This window comes from Silene latifolia, chromosome Y (assembly GCF_048544455.1).
Source record: "Silene latifolia isolate original U9 population chromosome Y, ASM4854445v1, whole genome shotgun sequence".
NCBI lineage: Eukaryota > Viridiplantae > Streptophyta > Magnoliopsida > Caryophyllales > Caryophyllaceae > Silene > Silene latifolia.
In genome coordinates, this window is record NC_133538.1 from 274776157 (window position 1) to 274799221 (window position 23065).

A 23065-nucleotide genomic window follows, 5' to 3' on the forward strand; every position below is an offset into this window, starting at 1 on the left:
TGTATAACTTTAGTATATTAGTACTATAACTTCAATGTTAAAGATACACTGAACCTTTGCTGAAGACGGGTCGGAGCAAGTGACGGATAATGCCACTCACAAAACGGATAGGGGGGACAAGGTGGGGGCACCCCCATGTGCTTCCCTCTCTCCTCTATTTGGGTCATTTGTGAGGGAAAATGGTATCCGTCACTCCAAAGTGACGGATACGTGCCGTCACAAATGAGATTTTGTGTTTAAAGTTACACAACTATTGAATTGAAGTTACACCAGTATTTCTTGCAGTTATTCAACTTCAAAATGTTTTCATTCGTTAGGTTCAAAGGTGGTGATTTTGATTTGTTAGGTTCACAATTATTCAACTTGAAATTTTACAAATCTATATCTCTTAGTAGAATATGTATAACGTAAAAAGGGCTTATTTAACTTCTATCAAGAAATGGATAAATTTAATACACAATTACTATAACTTATATGAGGAAATATATAACTTTAATACACAATTACAAGTTTTGAGTTGAAGTTACACTTAAGGGGCTTAAAGTTATAGTGGCTGTAAATTGGAGTTATACAAAAAACCTTTGTAACTTCAAAATAATAACTGTAACTTCTATTAGGAAATGTATAACTTTAATACACAAATACTATAACTTAAATGTTAAAGTTCCACCGAACCTTGTTGAAGTTACACATTTATTGAACTGAAGTTACACTTTTTTTTTTTTTTTTTTTTTTTTTTTTTTTTTTTTGCAGCAATACATAAAGGTAAACAACTTACGATCCTCTCATGGCCTTTTGAGCAAGGTCATGAGCGATCTTATTGAAACACCTAGGAATAAAAGAAAAACTCAAACAATGAAACGACGGAAATAAAACACCCATATCATCCAGTAACCCTCGCGTAAGATGATGGATCATTTCCCCCCCAGATATTTGAAGCAATAACTTCAGACAATCCGAGGACACATCAAGATGTCGAATCCCTTGGGCAGATGCCCAAATCGGCACATCTCTGAGGCTAATTGCTTCAGCTTACATCGCCGACTGAGCTTTGACCTTGTTACCTCTACTGCAGATTGTAGAGCCATCAGCCGCATACGCAACCCATCCAATTGCAGCTTCCTTAACCGACTTCCACCCTGCGTCGACCCTGACCTTGACAGGAGTACACGAGTGAGTTGCCCCAACCACATACAATGGATTACCATCCCGTAATTCATTAGGCACACAGAGCATGCCCCCTCCTCCCTCCTTACTCTCAACCCGTGATTTCTCACCCTCCTCCCTAGCCTTCACCACAGTATCCACCATGGTTCTCCAAATGCCATAAAACATCTGTGGGTGAAAAGACTCCCCCCCCCCCTCTGAAGATCACCCTATTTCGGACCACCCATAAGCACCACAAAATACCCACAAATTTAATCAATTTAATCTCAACTCCCTCCAACTTACAAATATACGAAACCCAATTGATAATCCAAGTCGCCACATCCATAGAGGGATCACAATTCACCCGAATAGCCAAATCCAAGCATGCCCAAACACGTTTTGCGACACTACAATCTCGAAAAAGGTGCGCTCGTGTTTCCATAAACTCCTGTGCATCCATGCAAACCCTACAGGACGAGTCAACATGAATACCCCGTTTATCAAGACTTGACCCCGTGGGGAGAGAATCAGAAATGAGCCGCCATAGAAACACCTTCCACTTCTGTGGAACATGTAGCTTCCACAGAAACTTCCTACAAAACCTTATACTCTTCTCGCTCATCCGTGTCTTATCTTTCACGCTTGCATGCTTCAACATAAAATGATTAAAAGCAACCCCATAAGCACTTTTCACCGAATATTCACTGTTAGTCGTATGCTTCCAATAAATACGATCTTGAACCTGGGAAGCATAGACTGGGATTGCTAGAACATGATCCACGACCCCCTCATCAAAAATATACCTGACTCGTTGCTCATCCCACCCACCACTCGCCCTATAAAGGTCCCCAATTCTCAAGTCTTTGAGGCCAACATTTTCAATGCGTAAAGCCTCAACACTCAATTCTGGCATGTCACCATTAACCCAACAAGTTGACCAAACATTTAGTCTTGAATTTATCCCTGGTTTCCAAGCAACATTGCGCTTGATCAACTACATACCAACACGGATACTTCTCATACCCCATGACACATTTCCCGACCTTTTATAATCCAACTCGGCATTCATCCCTTTCTTTCCAAATAATCTTGCTCGAAACACTTTACAAAACAGAGAATCCTGACCCGACACAATTCTCCAAGCGTGTTTAGCTAGCAAGGCTTGGTTCAAACATTCAATATTCCGCAACCTAAGCCCTCCAGCACTTTTAGGCAGACTCATGAAATTCCTACTACACCAGTGAGTACCCTTACCCGATTTACATCCCGCTCACCAAAAATGTGACAACAGAGAGTTAATCTTATTAGTCACACTTACCGGAATCTTGAAGACCGATAGAAAATAATTTGAAAGATTTGATAGAACTGATGAAATAAGGGTAAGTCTACCAGCTGATGATAGAAAAATTACATTCCACGAGGAAATCCTCTTCATAACACCATCAATTAACGTCCTAAAAAGGTCCCGTTTTGACCCCTGAAACTCCGTTGGAACCCCAAGATATTTCCCAATCCCTTTATTGCTTTTAATACGGAAGATCTTAAGGCACCGCTTAGCTTGCATCAGCCTCATGCTTGGACTAAAAAGAATTCCAGATTTTGCGTCATTTATCTTTTGTCCCGAAGCTCCGCAATAAGCATCTAGAATCCTTTTCAGCTGCGTAGCAGAGTCCCCCGTATCTTGGAGAAAGAAAACAACATCATCCGCGAAGAAAAGGTGAGTTAGTGGAGATACTTGCTTACATAACGGGATACCCCGCAAAAGCCCACATTCCCGGGCCTGAGTAACTATTCCCGATAACACTTCCATACAAAGAACAAATAAGTAAGGGGACAAAGGATCCCCCTGCCGAAGGCCACATCTTGGTAGGAAAGCATTAAGAGGCGATCCATTAAGCAGGATCTCATACGAGACCGTCGTAACACAATTCATGATCAAATCAATCAGCCTCTCCGGGAAACCAAATTTATCCATAACCTTAGCTAGAAAACTCCAACGAATCCTATCATAAGCTTTGCTCATATCCGCCTTAAAAGCAAAATGCCCATACTTTCCACTTTTATGACCAGTTATCTCATGAATAGCCTCATGGGCCAAAAGAATATTTTCACTAATAAGTCGTCCCGGAACAAAGGCATTTTGAAACTCATCAGTCAACGAACTCATGACCCGAGCCAACCTATTAGCAATACACTTAGAGATAATTCGCATGAAGACGTTACAAAGATTAATAGGTCGATAATCTTGTACAACCTCAGGGTTATCAGTCTTCGGAATCAGCGCAATAAAGGTACGATTAATCTCACGCAACACACGTCCCGAATTAAGGACAGAAAGAGCTGCTTTGGTAAAATCCTTGTTAATACGTCCCCAAAACTTTATTTCTTGAAGTTATTCAATTGAAGTTATACACTTTATACAAGTTTTGAGTTGAAGTTACACTTAAAGAGCTTGAAGTTACAGTGGCTTTAAATTGGATGTTAGAGTAATATATAACTTTAATCCATAAGTACTATAACTTGAATGTTAGAGTTGCACTGAATCTGTTTGAAATTACACAAATATCTAATTGAAGTTACGCCTATCTTTCTTAAAGTTATTGAACTAGGAAATTAGTTGAAGTTATACACTTTCATGCATTGAAGTTACACATCTCCTGCATGAAGTTATAGATGACACATTGAAGTTAAACACTAACTTTTAGTAAAGAGTTACAATGATGAAATACTGAAGTTATACACTACTTGATTGAAGTTATGAATGTTAAAGGCTGTTGATAGAACTTAGATATTGTGAAATTTAATTTCCCTTTTAACGATTAATATGTGGCGCTTAACATATTCACTGGTTGCTAAAAGTAGGCAAGATTATGCGGAAGCTGAATATTGTAAGCAAGTAGCAGAAGAATTTACGCCTTATGTCAAGCAAAAATTTATTGAGATCGAAGAGGCAGTTACTTTTTATAAAATATATGCACTTTTTTGTGGGTTTGACGTGCGGAAGTACACGACAAAAAAATGGCGTAGTGGCAGAATAAAGTCAAAACTATTAGATGCAACCGAGAGGGATTCACATGTGTACGAAAGAGCGATTCAGCCAAAATTAAGGAACCAGGTAGAAGGGAACAAGCAAAAGCGGGGGGGAGGGGGGGGGGGGGGTGTTCACGGGCGTACAACAGAGAAATAATAAAATGACATGGGTTAGGTGCAAAGCGCGAATCATGTTATTTATAAAGGATGAGATCTTGTTAATCGACCGATTTCACGAGGGGCACAATCACAAGCAGGTATGTGTTAAAGATAAAGAGTTTCAAAAGTTGTCACGTAACATAACAGATTTTCACAAGTACCTGATCGTCTATTACTCAAGGGTTAGATATGTATTATGTCTGACCTAATTGACATATATTGTGAATAATAATTAAATTGACAGTTGACTGAATATATTTGATTAATATAGAAAATTATACTTCTGTATTTGGTATTGCAGTTGAGGATAGGAGCAACAAGGACGTACAACATGTTCATGGAACATGTAAATGGGTTCGAGAACATTGGTGCTACTTTAATTGATTTCAAGAACTTTCACAGAGATGTAAAATGCTTCATTCATGAAAGGGACGGACAATTGTTCATAGACCGGTTCAAGAATATGGACGATAATAGGGATGGTTTTTATTTTGATTATGACTTGCATGAGGATAATAGCCTCCGTAAGGGAATATGGGTTGACGAAACTACTAGAAGAAACTATGCCGTATTTGGTGATGCTGTGTCGTACGACCCAACTTACTCGAAAAACAAGTATGATATGATTTTCACACCATTCATCGGAGTAGATCACCATAAACGGTCAGTGACATTTGCTGGGGCGCTTTTTGCAAATGAAGACCATGAATCATTTCAGTGGGTTTTCAGCAGATTTTTGATTGCTATGGGGGACAGGAACCACACTACATTATCACTGATCAGGATCCGGGCATTATTAAGGCTGTGCCCCTTGTGTTCAAGAGAGCGCGCCACAGGTTTTGTATGTGGCATATAATGAACAAGGTGCCAACTAAGTTTGGGGTAACAAGGGAGGACTATAAAGACTTTCTAAAGAAATTGAATGACATTATATGGGACGATGACTTAGAAGTAGTGGACTTTTGACATTCGTTGGGCAGAAATAATGGAAGCACATAGACTTTCTAACGATGATTGGTTTATGGAAACCTATGATAAATGGGGGCGGTGGGTGATGGCGCATTGCAAGGACTTGATCATTGGGGGTGGTTATGCGGACCACTCAAAGATCCGAAAGCATAAACAGTTTTGTTAAGAGGTTTGAGCAAAAGACGGGCACGTTGGTCTAGTTTTGGATGCGTGTTCAGAGCGCTATGGACCAACAACGACATACGCAGAAGAAGCTTGACAATGATAGCCGACACTCATCACCAAAGACAGCTACGCATTTGGCAATTGAAAATCATGGGGCAAAAGTGAACACCCATGAGGTTTTCAAGGAATTTCAAGAAGAGGTCAAGTACTCTATTGATATATGTAGGACAGGTGTGTACACCGAAAGAGATGTACTTGAGGTGACTGTCGTTAAAGACGCATGCAGGGAAAGGAGTTTCAGCGTTGAGTACAACCCAGGTAATGATATAGCGTACGTTTGTAACATATATGCCAATATACCATAACTTCAATCTGTAATTATCACTTAAAATTTTCCTTATTACCCTTAGAAAGAAAAAATGGCTCAACTAATGGTATATAAAGGCCTATTATATTTCAGCGGATTTAGAAAGTACTATGAAATATAATTGTAATACCCTGTAATTTAATAATAATTTATGAGAATAATTTATGTAATTTAAATAAGGGTTATTTAATGTAAATACTCCAAACTATAGGCGGTGTTCTCAAAATACTCTAAACTTTAATAAATCTCAAAATATACCCAACTTTTAATACTCTCTTTTCAAAATGATCTATGGTGACCGGCTACCCGATAAACAAGTCGTTGCCTAATTTTATTCATTACCTTATTTCATTTTCATCCCTTACCTTAGTTCATCTTCATCCCCTACCTTGAACAACCTCTACCACCCACAACCCTTCAACGCCTCAATTCATCACTAAAATCCACCAGTGAAACCCTAAAAAAACCACCCGCCACTCTCCCAGATCTGTCGCCGACCAAAGCAAGCCTCAACGTCACCATAGGCACTGCCCCTTTACTTTCCCTTTTAATCTTCAAGGTCCGATACATAGTTTGCACCCATACTCCATTACCAAAGACTAGAAAACCTCAAAATAATCAATCAAACCAAATTTCCACCAATAAATGACACGCAAAATCGACAACAAAGACCTGGCCTACGCAAATTCCAAAGAGCCATTTTCAATTTCAATTTCTTCCAACTATTTGTGGAGCTCGTCTTTTACAATTTCAATTTCTTTCAACTAATTAAACTAACGAAGTTTGATTTTTCTTTCTGTTTCCACTTGATTGTTGTATGATAGATAGAAGATTGGAATAAGAGAAAACCCTCTTAATTTATCTCACCTTTGGACGCTTTTTTCCAAAACTTCTACTATTTGGGTTAAGGAGAGAGTGAATTCAAGGTGCAATATGGTCTTGTTGTCTCAGACTTGGATTCTCTTACCATTTCTTGGTGGTTGTTTTTTTTTGGTAAGTTAATGTCAATATCTTCAAATTATTGATAGAGGGTGTTCCATCAAATTTTCATAGAGGGAAGTTGCAGTATGAATGAGGAAGATGAAATACAATGAAGAGGACCATGAGTGGGTCCTGTAACTAGAGTTAACCTGCTACTACAGGTTAGAAAGAGGACAATTCTATTAAAAGATGAGGGTGGTGATAGTTGAGTATATTGTGAGTTATATTGTAGTTTGGAGTAATTTAAGAAGATCAGTAATAGTTTACAGTATTTACATTAAATAATCCTTTAAATAATTAATTAACGGCATTTCTAATAATAGTTGCAAATAAAACATTAATTAAATAACAAAATAAGTATCCAAGTCGGGAATTGGGCTTAGCTAGTAATTGAGCTTTGGGCCGTGTGCCATAGTTATGTGGACCGAAATTTATTAATCTACTATGAGTATGGTCGGGAATTGTTTCGGGATTTAATAATAATAATAAGAAGAAAATAATAATAAGTAAAGGTAATAATAATTTTATTAATAATTATCCTAATAATATTAGTATATGGTAATAATAAAATTAGTAAAAGAAGTATGTGGTGATATTATTTATGGAAAATAATAAAATGTGTAATAGTAATAATAATAGAATTTATAATAGTAATAATAATTATATAATTGTAATAAAGCAATAGTTTCCTAATTGGCCTCATATACTCTCCAAATTTAGACTATAAATACCATGATAACTGAAAATAATTCATAAAAGAAGAAGGAACATATCTAAAAGAAAGAAGAATAAAATTAAGGAAGAGAAAAGCAAAGAAATTAACTTTTATTATCGCCTCAAGGTAATACTTTAAACCGTCTCATGTACACACTTTGCTTTGCTATGACTCGTAAACTAGGACACCGTAGGACGAGCTGTGAACGTGGACCACCAGGGATTGACCAGGACCTCCGTTTGACCGTCTTTGACCGCCGGTGATGGGTGTTTGACCTGTCTATAAAAAAGGGTTGTTGTTGTGGTTGTTTAACACGTTTTATATGTTATATGAACACTTATTTCAGTCGTGGAGGACCTAGGCTTGGTGAGGGTGGTACCTGGGGTTGCGTCAACCACCGTGGGTGGTCAGGGATGGTGAAAGTCAGTGACTTGCGCGGTGGTTGGCCGGAATTACGAAGGAGTGCGTGTTGGTTGTATTATAAATGGAATCGGGTTTATACCCTATACCGTGACTGTATTGAGATCGGACCTGTGTGGTTGGCTTGGGGGTGGTTAGTCGGTCCTGGTGTTGGTGTTAAGGTGGTTGCAAGTGGAGGTTAGTACGGTGAGGTGTCAGGTTGTGGTGGTTGAACGGGTTTGTGATGTTTTTCGATTCGTGTGTCGTTTCTTGTTGTCATGGGCTATCGTGTGTGGCCTTAGCAGGTGATGGGACCACAGTGGGTCAAGGGAGACCATGGTGGTGGCCACGAGTGGTCACGGTGGCGGTAGGTGGTGAATTGGTTGAGTTAAGTTGTTGTGTGTTGGGGTTTAGGGGGTTGTTTAGGGCGTGTAAGTGCGGGTTGCAGGTGGATTTTTAACCGGTGTTGGTGGTTGTCGGGATTGGTCGTGGTGCAAGTTAGGGCGTGGCAGGTTGGGTGATACTGAAGGTGGCTAGGGGTGGTGTGATAGGTGGTTAAAGGAGGGGGTTTGAACTCGGTTTTTACCGTAATGCAGGGGTGGTGTTTGTGGTTTGTTGTCGCGTGGTTTTCACAGGGTGTGCATGGTTGTTTCAGTTAATTACATAAAATCTCATTTGTGACGGCACGTATCCGTCACTTTGGAGTGACAGATACTATTTTCTCTTACAAATGACCCAAATAGAGGAGAGGGGAAAGCACATGGGGTTGCCCTCACCTTGTCCCTCCTATCCGTTTTGTGAGTGGCATTACCCGTCACTTGTTCCGACCCGTCTTCAGTAAGACTTCGTCGGGTTTACGTAATCATTTACATGGGAAAATAATTAATATAATTATATTATATTTGAATAATAAATAATTAATTTGAATAATAAATAATAATAGAATGTAATAATTATAATTGTGGAAAAATCATAATATTTATGTTAGGTGACACGGTTTGTGAAGAATTTTAGTCGGGTTCGTCTGCTTTAATTATTATTGGATCGCTTGAGTTGCTTAATTGGATATTACTATCCAGGTAGGATAACTACTCAACTGGCTGTTATTATTGTATTTCGCATGAGTATTTGTGGTTGGAAGTATACTTGTTATATCGTTGTGATTGAGTATTATGGATTATATCCGGCTGATTATTAGTATTGTTCGTTGCATTCATATAAGAATGGCATTTGCATTAGTTTATCAGATTTATTCTGGCAGACATTACTTATAGTAATGTATAGTGGTTATCAGATTTATTCTGACAGACAATTATAATCGTGAATTCTCGAGGCAGGCCCCAAGCTGGTTCTGCAGACCGTCTGGTGGATATTTATCAACTGTGTGTTGAGGCAGACATTGCTTTATAGTAATGTAGTATGTTTTCTCACCTTCGGGTTGAGGCTGCCCCGGCCAGGGATTGGCTGTGAACCCCCGCAATAATGCGGAAAATATAACTAATAAATTAAAGCGGAAAATAAGAAATTTTTGAAACTTTAAAGCGCGGGTTCATTAACATCTAAAACACAAATAAAGAATGCGGAAGTAAAGTTTAAATTATACAAACGCGATAGTCATGGTGATGGAAAATATATCCCTCGAATGACAATACAATAAAAGGTGAGTCAAAGCAATCCTAATAAACCGACTACTAGGCCAAAGTGCTCGCTAGCTCACACATGTCTTCACCCCATAGATGCACCAATTAATACATGTCATTCATGTAAACATGAACGCCACAGTCAGTGGAGAGTAAATCAAGGTTCTCCCAGCCACAAATTGTCGAAATGAACATAACAAAGAACTAAAACAGGTAAATCACGTAAGATGCTTACAAAAGATGTGAATATCAAGTTTATACGTAAACAAGGCAATCAGATGAGATGGAACAAGATAGATCAACATTAGCATGATCACAATTAAATTATCCAGGTGAGACAATTAAATAATATGAAGGACAAGAATACGGTAATCTATACCAAAGCACGCATTTCAAGGAATTACAACATGGATGTGAGATTAGAATCCGAATTATGTGAAGTAGTTAAGTAAAGGATCAACCAATGCAATTTACAAGAATAGAAATTGTAGCCATTAGTTGGAAAACCACTTAGCAACCATTGCATGGGACGTGGCTACTATTGTCAGATTCATACTTATGGCATGCATCTCACCATAAGAACGGATAGGAACATCAATCCCGGCGATCATATCGCAACTAGAAGGCTGGCATCTCACCTCTAGTATCCGATAGGACCAAGACCAACAACACAAGGCATAACTCTTGCCTTGAAAGATATATACCAATATCTATAACCAAGCAAGACCTTTGCTACTCATATAAGATATGCAACTCTCGGCAGAACGGCCAATGAGAGAGGTGTCCAAAGAGTATGGTAACCAACTCTCGGCAGTGTGGCCAACGAGTGCGGCGTAAATAAAATAAGATATCCAACTCTCGGCAGAACGGCCAACGAGAGAGGTATCAAAAGAGTATGGTAACCAACTCTCGGCAGTGCGGCCAACGAGAGGGGCGTAAATAAAATAAGATATCCAACTCTTGGCAGAACGACAACGAGAGAGGTATCGAAAGAGTATGGTGACCAACTCTCGGAAGTGCGGCAACGAGAGCGGCGTAAATAAAATAAGATATCCAACTCTCGGCAGAACGGCCAACGAGAGAGGTATCGAAAGAGTATGGTAATCAACTCTCGGCAGTGCGGCCAACGAGAGCGGCAACCCAAGTCCAATGAATAGAACAAACTTAGCCCAACAGACAAGCTAGACAAGTCCAATTAAATTAACAAGACAAATCCACTTAAATTAACAAGACAAATCCACTTAAATGAATATGACGAATCCACTTAAATAAGTATGACAAGCCCAACTAAATCAATATGTAAATGAATGATATTTGACGAGTCACGTAATATAAAACACAAGTCGGAAATTCAAATATTTCATATAACCTGAAGTTGGCACCAAAAGTACCATAATAAGCGTGGCCCAACAACATAAGATGTAAACAAGCCCAATTGAATAAATATTTAGAAGAACGATATTAACGAATTACGTTATATAAAATACGAGACGGATATTAAATAATATTTTACATAAACCAATCTAGCGCCCAACAATTTATAGACACGGCTCGAAAGCTATTATGGCAACCTCAAAATCGACCTCACAACAAACCACACGCGGCCTCAACCCGTAACTAGCTAGGCCCTTTTGCATAGGCACGACCAAAGCCATCGCTAAGCCACCGCTCATCGCTAGGCTACAAGAGCCACGGCCAGGCCACTGCTAGGCCAACAACATGCCACAGCAGGCCACGACCAAAAGAAGCCATGAGCCGCCCCGACACAACTACCACTCGACTACCCATAGCCACCCTTCACACCACTACATAACAAACCCGACAAATGGCTATAAAACGCGGTACCACCAAAGCACCAAAACAGTCCCGAAAAGCACCCATCTATCCATCCTAAAACAGACCCGAAAACATTCCCAAAATAGTGTTATACGAACCACCTGCACAAAGCAACTCAAAGCTGTCCTAAAACGCATACAACCCGTCTCCAAGTCTCGATAAGAGCTCGTCTCAACCCCTGCCCAGAAAACCCGCCCAAAACAGGGCTCACGGACTCCCCCTGTCTCGGTTTCAAGCTGAAATCGACAACCCCCAACAGCTCTCATTTGAGACGGAAATAAAAAGCAATTCTACAGGAATAACACCCTCCTAAAAAATCATCTTAACCAAGCTCGACCATCTAAGTAAAACGGTCCATTTCAAGCTTCATTTTGAGACGGGCATATAACACAACCCGTTCGCACAGAACAATCAGTAGTCCAAGGATAAAGATGGAAATGAAACGATGAAATCGAGCATATGAATAAGGAAGAATATAAAGAACTGAACTTTATCACACAAAGACACATAAAACGACACATAAAACAGAATTTCGACGTTTTTGTCGAGTAACCTATCACCGTTACCTGTCTTTGATCTCTTAAACGTCCAAGGAACCGTCCAAGGGTGATTATAAACCCAAAATGGAAGAGATTAGTTCAGAAACCGCATCCTTTGAAAGACGACCGAAATGAAATAGACGAAAGCTTGGCTCTTTTTTATATAGAAAGAAGGAGAATGAGGAGGGGAAGCTAATAGTACAAAAATAATGGAATTTGGTTGAGAAACGAAGATGAAATCTGGGTTTGAAGGTCTAAAAATGGTGTTTGTACGGTTCTAATGTTTGATGTTGTTGTTACAGGTGAAGTTGTTGTTTTACTGGTAAACCGCAAAAGAAAGGAAGAAACAAGGGGAATGAAGGGGAGGTGGGGACGGGAGGTGTGAGTGAGGGAGTATAATAATAATAATAATAATAATAATAATAATAATAATAATAATAATAAATTTTTATTATTGTCTCTCGGCTCCCCGCCAATTTCATGTAAATTTTTATTTCCTTTTTAATGAAAGCTACGTGCATCCTTTTATAATAATAATAATAATAATAATAATAATAATAATAATAATAATAATAATAATAATAATAATAATAAAATAATAATAATAATAATAATAATAATAATAATAATAATAATAAAAATAAAAATAAAAATAATAATAATAATAATAATAATAATAATAATAATAATAATAATAATAATAATAATAATAATAATAATAATAATAATAATAATAATAATAATAATAATAATAATAATAATAATTTTGAGAGGAGAGAGAGCGTGCGATTAGAGGAGCGATATGCGATTAGGGTTGCTGCCACTTTTTGAGCATTTGGGCTGTTGTCACCGGCTGCCACCAAGGGTACCACCACAGCACGCCGGCTTTAGACCTCACGTCGCTGTCGTGCGCGACTGTTGGTGGTGTTATTTCGACTGGTGGCTCAGGTTTTCGCAGGTTAGGGTTTTCTTTCGCCTACTGTCCTTTTTTTTCCTAGGGTTCCGGTTGTGTGATCCCTGCCTTGTCTGTGATCGCCGGCGGCCACGGACGACACTGACCTTTGTGTGTTGATCGGTTTTGGTTCAAGATTCACTTGTCATATAAGATTTCGCTTTGTAGCTTTGTGGGGCATAGGCTTTATCAGGTGGGTGTTTGCCTTGCGTTTTTTTTATTTTGGGTCGCCTGTAAGGGTTTCTGGAGTCGCTGGTGGTTCCGGAGTCATTTCTTTGTGGTTCGGGAGTCTTGCGCTGACCTTTTTTCGATTTCCTTGTTTGCTTTGGTCTCTTTTATCACGTCCTTATTCTTTCTTTGGTTGTTTCTTTTTTGCCATTTCTTTGTGTGGATGTTTTTACCGTGGTATGGCTGGTTGTTTACCATCACCGGAGTGGGTGGTGTGTTGGTGGTCTCCTTTGTCACGGGTTTGTTCTTCTTTTTGGGTGTCTTGCCTCTAGCTGCTTGTGCGGGTGCCTGCAAGGTGGTTTTCGTTCGGGTGGTTGCTTGGTGGCTATATCGGTTTTTTTTTTTGGGCGTGGGGATTTGCTTCTTCCTTCATGCCTGAGCTAGTATAGTACCATTGTTCTTTTTCGGGTCTTCATGCGTGTCGGGATGGTTTCGGTAAGGGCCTGACTAAGGCGGCTTGGCAGAAACATTTACAGGAACGACATTGTCATTATGGTGCATTGGACCTTACGCGTCAGACTCTTACTGATAGTTTGACTGTTTATTCTAATGCCGAGAGTTCTTTGAGACGGATGAGGCTCTGGTTGTGTGGGGTGTGTTTTAAAACCCGTACTATTAAAGCTAGATGTCGGCATAGTCGGGGTGATATTGTGATGCATCCGGAGTGTGTTGATGAACTCTAAACCTTCCATATTCACGGTATTCCGAGACCTTTAGCTCTTCTACTTCGGTTTCTTATGATGATAGTGTTGAGCTTGTTCAGTGGTCTATATCTTCGCTTGATCGTTTACTGTCTTTAGGCCTTCGCACCGTGAAATCTATTCCTCCTAAGTGTCGTCTTGGGTTTGCTCGGGCCTTGAAAGAGGCCTTGGATGAGGTGTTTGCTTCCCCTAGTGATCTCTCCCGCTGGGTTCGTTTGCTTGTTCTACCACTTTGTTTGCTTAGGACTTTCGCTCCTCGGAGTAATCATGAGTGTCGGACTGCTATTCGGCATCAGCATCAGGAGGAGAATATTGCCAGGGCTATCCATGCTTGGGGGGCACCTGGGGGGGGGGGGGTTGCAGTTGCTGCATGAGTGTTTTGATGAGGGTCCTTCTTCTTTTTCTGTGGATGAGGATCTGGATTTGAGTGAGCTTAACCTCCGCCAATGTTGGCGGAAGATTTGTGATGGCCACTTTACTGCTGCTGTACGGGTGCTTTCTTCCTCTGGGGTCGCCCCCTACTCCGATGCCACTCTTGTGGCCCTGCGTGAGAAGCATCCTGTCGCCCCGCCTCCTTCATTGCCTCCTTTGTCTGGGGATCATCATCCTCTAGTTGCCTCTTCGGCTGTGGTCTTGGATATGATTCAGAGCTTCCCACGTGGTACTTCCCGTGGGAGGGATGGTTTTCGTGCCCAACACCTTATGGACTGTTTGAGTGGTCTTCTTTGTGGTGTCTCGATGATTTGATCACTTCTATTACTAGGGTGGTTAATCTTTTTCTTGAGGGCCGGTGTCCTCTTCCTCTGGGTGAGTACATTGCCAGCGCTCCTCTCACACCGCTCGTTAAGCCGGGTGGTGGGGTTCGTCCTATTGATGTTGGTACGGTCTGGAGACGGCTTGTCTCTAAGGTTGGTGCTTTTATGGTTGGCCCTTCTTTATCCTCTTATTTTGATGGGCTTCAGTTTGGGGTGGGTGTGTCCGGTGGAGGTGATGTGACCATTATTTGAGCGTATTTATTCCCCGAATTAGCCTTGTTCCCATGCTTTTTAGTGCATATTTAGGTCATTTATTGTCTTTAGTCCTTTGTTTTGCATATTCTTTGAGGTTTTGATCCCTTGGTAGGAAAGGAGTGCAAACCTTGCATTTTCATGGCAAAATGGAGCTAAATTGATTGAATTCAATGACCAAGCATCAAAGAGAAGACAAGACTAGAAGGTCTTTGTACATATTGTAGTAGTTGGGCAATGATGAGAAAAGATCCTTGCATCTCCAATGAAATCCCCAAGGATTATATGAAGAAGAAGGAAGAAAAGAAGAAGGGAAGAAGCTGACTCAGAATCCGAGCGGATTGCCCCCTGGACGCCCGTCCAAGACAAGGAATCCGAGCGTCTTCTTCAGAGGGACGCTCGTCCAAAAGACCCACAATCCGCCCGTCCAGCCATTGAATCCCCTCGTCCAAAAGCCAGACAATCCGCTCGTCCCGTGCCCTGGACGCTCGGATTGTGTTACAGTTATTCCGTTTTCTTCTTGTTCTATGAAGGATGCATGATACCCGTCGTTGTGAGTACCAAAGATAAAATTTGTAATTCCTATTAAGACTAACCTAGGCTAGTGGTAACAGGGTCGAACCACAAGGAGGCAGATGTAAATTCTAGTTGATTTATATTCAGTCTAAGGTAACAATTGTGGGGGTTTGAGTTGAGATGGTCTAAAGCCAAGAATGGATAAAAAACTAAAAAGACGGTCTAATGAGATAAAGAAGGGGGTACTAGGATGATTGGTTCATTATAGCTTCCGGCGGCAAAGACAAACTAAGTCGGTCCGAGTCAACACAGGTGAGGCGGGAAATAAAGAGGTCCTCTCGGTCCACTCTTAACAAATAGCATCTTTCGATCTCGCTATAGGTCCCTAATATCACTAATACCAACTTTCGTTCTGAAAAGTGACTAACGGTCTAAACTATACCTATCTTTCGATCTTAGCACAGTTTAGTCGATTCAATTGATGGTCTAACAACTTACCCTATCTTTCGATCTATTGGGTCAGTCATAAAGGGGTACTTAACTGGTCGTATGCATTCGATTCGTTAAATACAACAATTAAAATCAATTAAAACGAAAGGTAACCTCACGAGGTCAGTCGATCGACCGGGTAAGGTGGTCGATCGACCAACACGCGGTCATCGTGTATAATCTATTGCCGCCTATGCCATAAATCGCCTACATCCTAGCACTATAGAATTAGCTACTCATGCTAAGGGTAGAAACAACAACATAAACGATAAAGCTAAGCTAATCTGAATTCATGCTTAAAATAAAGTAAAATAAACAATTAACATAAATAATGATAATGGTTGCGGGAATCTACTTAGCAATTCTAAACTATTGATAAAATAAAGATGAACTATAATTAGGGCAGAAGAATACCGAATTTCAGAGGAAAGATTAGTTATTAAGAACCGAAAATCCAATGCTCAACAATCCCAAACCCTAACTATCAAGAACCGTATGCGAAAACTTAATCTAAATTACTGAATAAAACTTTGAATGAAAACTGAATAATAACTTCATGATGATTGAATGTTTCTAGGTTACGTTATATAGCAACTAACGTAACTTTATTTCCTAAACCTAGCATAACTTTGGCCTTCAAGATTCACGGTCTTTTAATTCTCGTCCGGAATAGCAGCCTGGTCGATCGACTAAGGTAGGTGGTCGATCGACCACAGCAATGAATAGTGGCTTCTGGAACCCGAACATTGGTCGATCGACTGAGGGTGATGGTCGATCGACTACTTGAGCTGCTACTTGACTTCTTAAAACTCGTGGACTTGTCTTTTGGGCCTTGGATTGCGCACCAAGCTCGTTCCTTAAGTGATTCCTTTACGTCATTTGCAATGCAGATTACTCGGGGACAGATTTGGCTTGATTTCCCGTTGAATTCTTCACATTTCTGCAATAATGTAAAAAATACGGAAGTAGACGGAAATAGGGAGAAATGTAGCATAAACTATAAGAATGTGCTCTGAAATGCGTGTAAAATGGGATGTAAAATATCATATAAATGACACGCATCAAACTTCCCCAAACCAAACCCTTGCTTGTCCTCAAGCAAGAACTAGACTCGATCCTAAAACCTATTGGAACGAGTTCAATCTCAGAGCGAATTGTCAACTGTAAAGCCTAAACCAATTTAATGCATAACCAACAATCAATTAGTAATGCGAATCATGCAAACGAATTATAAAGTCGTTAAAGACTCACGAATCAATTGTAGAGACTTATCAAATTGGACTCTCACGGGTCGCTCAAATCACTCAATAAGTACAGGTGAATATATGTAAGATAGAAAGAATTAATTTTGTAGTGACTCTCACCTAACTACGACCTATGAAGACATGCCAGCAATAGAATATGAAAACGATCTCTATGACCGTACATATGCATTCCAACCAAACAGATGACCAATGACACATGCCGAGGTAAATATGGGATATGTGAGGTATGGGTAAGAAGAGGCAAAACATTTTGTGGAAAAGTGGAGGTACAGGTGATCAAGCTAGTACCAAAACGGAACCAAATGGCAACATCCAACTTCTTGCTCATAATCAAACGAAACGGTGCCATAGCAAGCACAAAACTCACAATCTCCAAACTAACAAATCAATAAACTCCCCATAGGATATAAATGAAACATGGGAGCAAAAATCGCCAAAAGATAAGGATTAAATTATGCGAATTGACTTCTTCCTCGAATCTCAGTCGATCGACCAAAAGGGGCAGTCGATCGACTGCTATGAACAGTGCAGAACCTCTTTTTCTTTCTTTTTCGAATCATTTTTTTTCATTTCTTTTTTTTTTCTTTTGTTTCTTTCTTTCCTTTTTGTTTTCATTTTCAAATCATCATCTCAACAGAGCAAATGCCACCAAAAACGAGTAACAACCCCAAGAACACAGACTACTAGTTTGACAAAGGTAGGCTAAATGTAGGATGTAGTAAACGGGACAAAAAAGGCTATTTTTGGCAGTGTGGAGCTTATGGGCAAAATGAATAAAGGAAACCTCTTCCACATGTGTCAACTAACCACAAACCGAATGCATACAGGTATTAAGTAGATCAATTTCATATTTATGCAAATTAAGGAAACATGTCTCATAAGGAGTACTACTCACATTCCTAAGTAAACCGGTCATAGATGTCACCAGTTATAGGCTCTAAATCTCAGAATGTATGATGTAGTTTGCCAATTTTCTAAGTCAAATCTCAAGTTCAGCAAGAATGTAAAACTCGTAGATATGCATTTACGATTCTACTAATAACATGTTAATCTAGCAAGGCTCAGGCAAAACAGGTGCAAATGCAAAATTATCATAGAAATACTACCGTTCCGACTCGACCTAAATGCTAAAATAAACGTGCATTTTATGGGAATTTTTTGTAATTTTTCAATTTTTTTTTTTTTTTTTTTTTGCATTTTTGTATACATATGAAATGAAATGAACAATGCAAAACAGAATGTAAACGTGAATGCAAGCAAATGATATGCGACGCAAAACCCTTCCCCAAACCAAATCACACCATGTCCCCATTGTGCAAAATCATGTAATGAAGAAAAGAGAAATGGGAATTTGCGAGAAAATAAATAAACATGACACAAAGGAAAGATATGGAACTCACAAGACTTTAAGCGCAGCAAAAGGAAACCTCCCCAAACCAGCGTGAGCTAGGAGGTTTCAGTAGCTAGCAGTGCTACTAACAAGAGTGCCTGAAAGACAGAAAATACCACGCATAAGACTGAAAAAACAATTTTGAAGCGGTAAAATTGTGCGTAAATGAGAGAACAGAAGAAATATGTAATATAACGGAAAGTAAAGCGGAGTAGAAAACTCCCTTAGGTCCCCATATCGACCAAACACAGCAGGGGAGAGGTCGTGAACAAATACAGCAGCAGCAGTGGTCGATCGACCAAGAAGATCAGTCGATCGACCAAGTGGGCGTGAACAGTAGCTCCTGTAAACCTGCAAATCAGTCGATCGACTATATAGACCAGTCGATCGATCGAAAAACTTCGCCGCAACTTCTTATTTCTTCGTATTAGCTCAATAACTCGAGCTACCGAGGTCTAGAAACCTGCAAATGCACAATAATACGCGCCCAAAATTGCGCGAAAACCCAAAACAAAGCCTAAAGTGCATAAAAATCCTAAACAAAACAAAATAAATGCGAAGTTTTCGCGTACACAAAAGCAATAAAAAATAAAATAGTTCGAAAGCAATAAAATGTTTGTAAAGCTTTTGATCAACTAGTAGTTGATCAAGAAAGGCCAAGGTATGGCCCACTTCGTCGGCTTCTGGCTACTAGAGGTAACCTCAATGGTGCTCAGTTTATCTTATTGCACCCTTCTTAGCTTCAATGGAAAGCTCAATGGATCAACCTCGTCATCTCCCCAATCAAGGGTCTCTTTGGGTTCGTCGGACTCCAAATCAGACCATCTCACCTTGGCTGGCTCATCTTCCACTTCCTCATCAGTCGCATAGCTAAGGCATCCAAGACCTCCTCTTGAAATGGTTTGCTCTGTCGCGGCGGGAGTAACCTGCAGCTTCTCCTTCCCCAAACCAGCTCCTGCAATGTCTGAAACAACAAGTTTTTCCTCCTTTTTGCTATAGAGACAGGTAATTCAGGAAGCACAAAGTACGATTTCTTTTCAGAGACCGTATTACAAGTAACAGGCCACATGGGATCCTTTTTCTTAGCCGGCTGGGCAAAGACAATAGAGTACTTTCCCACTTTGAAAGTCAAGGTTCCTAGACCGACATCGATGACTGCACCAGCAGTGTGCAGAAATGGCCTACCCAAAATAATGGGAATATGAGCATCCTCAGGCATGTCAAGTACAACGAAGTCAATGGGGAAGAAAAACTTCCCTATTTGGACAGGAATGTCCTCTAAGACCCCTATTGGCTGGACCGAAGATCGGTCAGCCATCTGTACTGTCATATCGGTAATAGCAAACCTGGTCAACTTAAGCTTCCTAGCTAGACTCAAGGGCATGACACTTATACTAGCTCCTAAGTCACATAAAGCCTTCTCAATTGAGAAGGTACCTATTTTGCAAGGAACAGAAAAGCTACCCGGATCCTCTAACTTATGGGGCGCAGTGTGAGACAAGTAGGAGCAAGACTCTTTAGTTAACGCAACGGTGTGAACATGTTCAAGCGATTTTTTCTTTGATAATAACTGTTTCATAAATTTAGTGTAGGCTGGCACTTGGTTAACTAACTCAAGGAAGGGTACCTGAACATTCAAGCTACGAATAACTTTCTCAAACTTACTGAAAGATACCTGTTCCTTCGTCGGCACGAGTCTCTCCGGATATAGGGCTGTAAGGAGTACCTTAGCCCTCTCCTCTAAATCGCGCGTGCCGGTATCCTTGGACTTTGGCTGGAAGTCCACAACTTTTTCCTTGTTGAAGCTTGACCCTCCCTCAGACCGTCTCAAATGAGAACCATTAACTGTCATTGGGTCGAACTTTGGGAGCCGGATCGACCCATCAAGACTGGTCGGCACCCAATATTTTGGATCGTGGTACCCGAAACAAGTGGTCTCGCAGATTATTTGGCATTAAAGGACGAAATTCCTCAAGATCGCAGCCGATCTCGCCGATCGACCATCGTCCCGCCGATCGACCGAGATGTACAGATGCCGTAAGCTCCTCAGTAACCCGTGCTTGATCGATCGACTAGGTATATCGTCGATCGATCGATATACCGGTAGACAAACTGTTTCTTTGATTTATTCGTTGAAGCTTTCTTTTGACTTGTTTAGCTCATCTTTTTCAACGCGTCCTCGACCATGGCGGGACCATCAAGGGTGGACCCGCTCCTCAAAGTGATGGCATTTAGGGTCTCCTTTTGTTCGGGTTGAGTCGGTAAGTGTCCGGGAGCTCGAGTGTTACTTTTGCTAGCCAATTGAGCAATTTGGCTCTCTAGTAGCTTCATCCGGCCTCTCTTGCTTGGGACTCCTTTAGCAACAGGTTCTTAAGCTCGGAAAATTCAGACTCGATTATTGTTTGCTGCGGCACATAAGGAGGTTTCGATATTGTTGTTGCTTTTGATGAGGGGGCACATAGGGTTGTCTTTGTTGAGCTTGAGTTGGATTCAGGACATTTTGGCTCCTCCAACTCAAGTTTGGGTGGGTTGGCTCGTAGTAGGTGTTGGTCTGCCTATAGTGTTGAAAGGCAACACAAGATTCAAAGGGACTAGGGCAGTTCTTCGAAACGTGCCCCTCAGCTCCACACCTTTCACAGACGAAGGGACCGTCTGACACAGCATTGACTTGGTACATCCCACCTTTAGAGGCTCCTCCTAGCTCATATTTGTCAAATCTCGCAGTAAGAGCCTCAAGCGCAGCGACAGAGGAAGATTTAGCAGCTCTCCTCTGGTTCCCTCTAGAATTCCCATACTCGGCCTTGTGGGTAGCTAGATCATCAATGATCTTCCACCCCTTGGTTGCTCCCAAATTTTCAGCGAATCGTCCATTGGCTGCAGCATCCAAAATGGCCCTCTGATCGTCGTACAACCCATTGTAGAAATGATTGCACAAGCTCCACTTTTCGAACCCATGGTGCGGTATGGTTCGCACCAGCTTCTTAAAACGGACCCATGATTCGTGGAAATTTTCGTCCGGCCCTTGTTTAAAGCCCGTGATTTGGGCTCTGATAGCAATCGTCCTTGAAGCAGAAAAGTACTTCTTGTAGAATGCCAATGTCAAGGTATTCCAATCGGTGATCCCCTGAACGGTCCGGTCCAAATCTCTATACCACTCCCTTGCAGCATCACGAAGGGAGAAGATGAGCATGGTCTCCTTGATCTGGTCTTGGGTCACGCCAGCTGGTGGGGGTATGGAACAACAGTAGTCAATAAAGGTCTCCATATGCTTAGCTGCATCTTCATTTGCAGCTCCCCCGAACTGGTTCTTCTCAACCATGCTAATGTAAGAAGGCTTTGGTTCGAACTTCCTGGCATCTCCTGGTAATTCGAACCCCTTATATAAGTTTTTTTGTCGGCGCAGAATGACTAGCTATACTTGCTTCCTCGGCCATGACCGGAATTTCGGAGAAGTAAAATGTCTCGGGTGAAGAAGTGGAAACGGTGAAGATGTGGGTCTTCTTCGAACAGATCGTTCTCGTAATAGCTTGACAGAGTACTCAGCTCTTCCTCTGTCGGTAGTACTCTTTGTGTTCGTCTCAACTCGCGCAAAGATTTCTCTATCTCAGGGTCAAATGGCACTAGTTCACCACCCTGTGACCTGCGCATAAGAGGAAACTACAAAAAGAATATGAGAAAAGTTTAAGGAACAGAAGTCCCTTAAACTAAGAAAGACTAAAAATAAAACAACTAAAATTAGGACTATTGCCTCCCCGGCAACGACGCCAAAATTTGATACCCGTCATTGTGAGTACCAAAGATAAAATTTGTAATTCCTATTAAGACTAACCTAGGCTAGTGGTAACAGGGTCGAACCACAAGGAGGCAGATGTAAATTCTAGTTGATTTATATTCAGTCTAAGGTAACAATTGTGGGGGTTTGAGTTGAGATGGTCTAAAGCTAAGAACAGATAAAAAACTAAAAAGACGGTCTAACAGATAAAGAAGGGGGTACTAGGATGATCGGTTCATTATAGCTTCGGCGGCAAAGAAACTAAGTCTGTCCGAGTCAACACACGGGTGAGGCGGGAAATAAAGAGGTCCTCTCGGTCCACTCTTAACAAATAGCATCTTTCGATCTCGCTATAGGTCCCTAATATCACTAATACCAACTTTCGTTCTGAAAAGTGACTAACGGTCTAAACTATACCTATCTTTCGATCTTAGCACAGTTTAGTCGATTCAATTGATGGTCTAACAACTTACCCTATCTTTCGATCTATTGGGTCAGTCATAAAGGGGTACTTAACTGGTCGCATGCATTCGATTCGTTAAATACAACAATTAAAATCAATTAAAACGAAAGGTAACCTCACGAGGTCAGTCGATCGACCGGGTAAGGTGGTCGATCGACCAACACGCGGGTCAGTCCGTGTATAATCTATTGCCGCCTATGCCATAAATCGCCTACATCCTAGCACTATAGAATTAGCTACTCATGCTAAGGGTAGAAACAACAACATAAACGATAAAGCTAACTACTGAATTCATGCTTAAAACAGTAAAATAAACAATAACATAAATAATGA

General features: G+C 40.7%; 1 protein-coding gene across 1 annotated transcript; it reads right to left on the reverse strand.

The window, feature by feature from the left end:
• Positions 1-1032: 1032 nt before the first annotated feature.
• On the reverse strand, positions 1033-3361 carry LOC141630705 (uncharacterized). The gene is made up of 3 exons (XM_074443474.1): positions 2468-3361; positions 1514-2143; positions 1033-1290 (listed from the first exon to the last, which is right to left on the reverse strand). Exons 1-3 carry the CDS (start codon positions 3359-3361, stop codon positions 1033-1035), a joined length of 1782 nt encoding a protein of 593 aa, XP_074299575.1.
• Between the last annotated feature and the right edge of the window lie 19704 nt (positions 3362-23065).

Bases quoted from the DNA above. Each gene is read 5' to 3' on its own strand.
- LOC141630705 (XM_074443474.1), bottom strand. From the start codon at position 3,361: ATGCGAATTATCTCTAAGTGTATTGCTAATAGGTTGGCTCGGGTCATG. The intron at 2,144-2,467 runs GTAAGTGTGACT...GTTGGTATGTAG, and splicing joins TATCGGTCTTCAAGATTCCG to TTGATCAAGCGCAATGTTGC. The intron at 1,291-1,513 runs GTGAATTGTGAT...ACTGTGGTGAAG, and splicing joins GCTTGGATTTGGCTATTCGG to GCTAGGGAGGAGGGTGAGAA.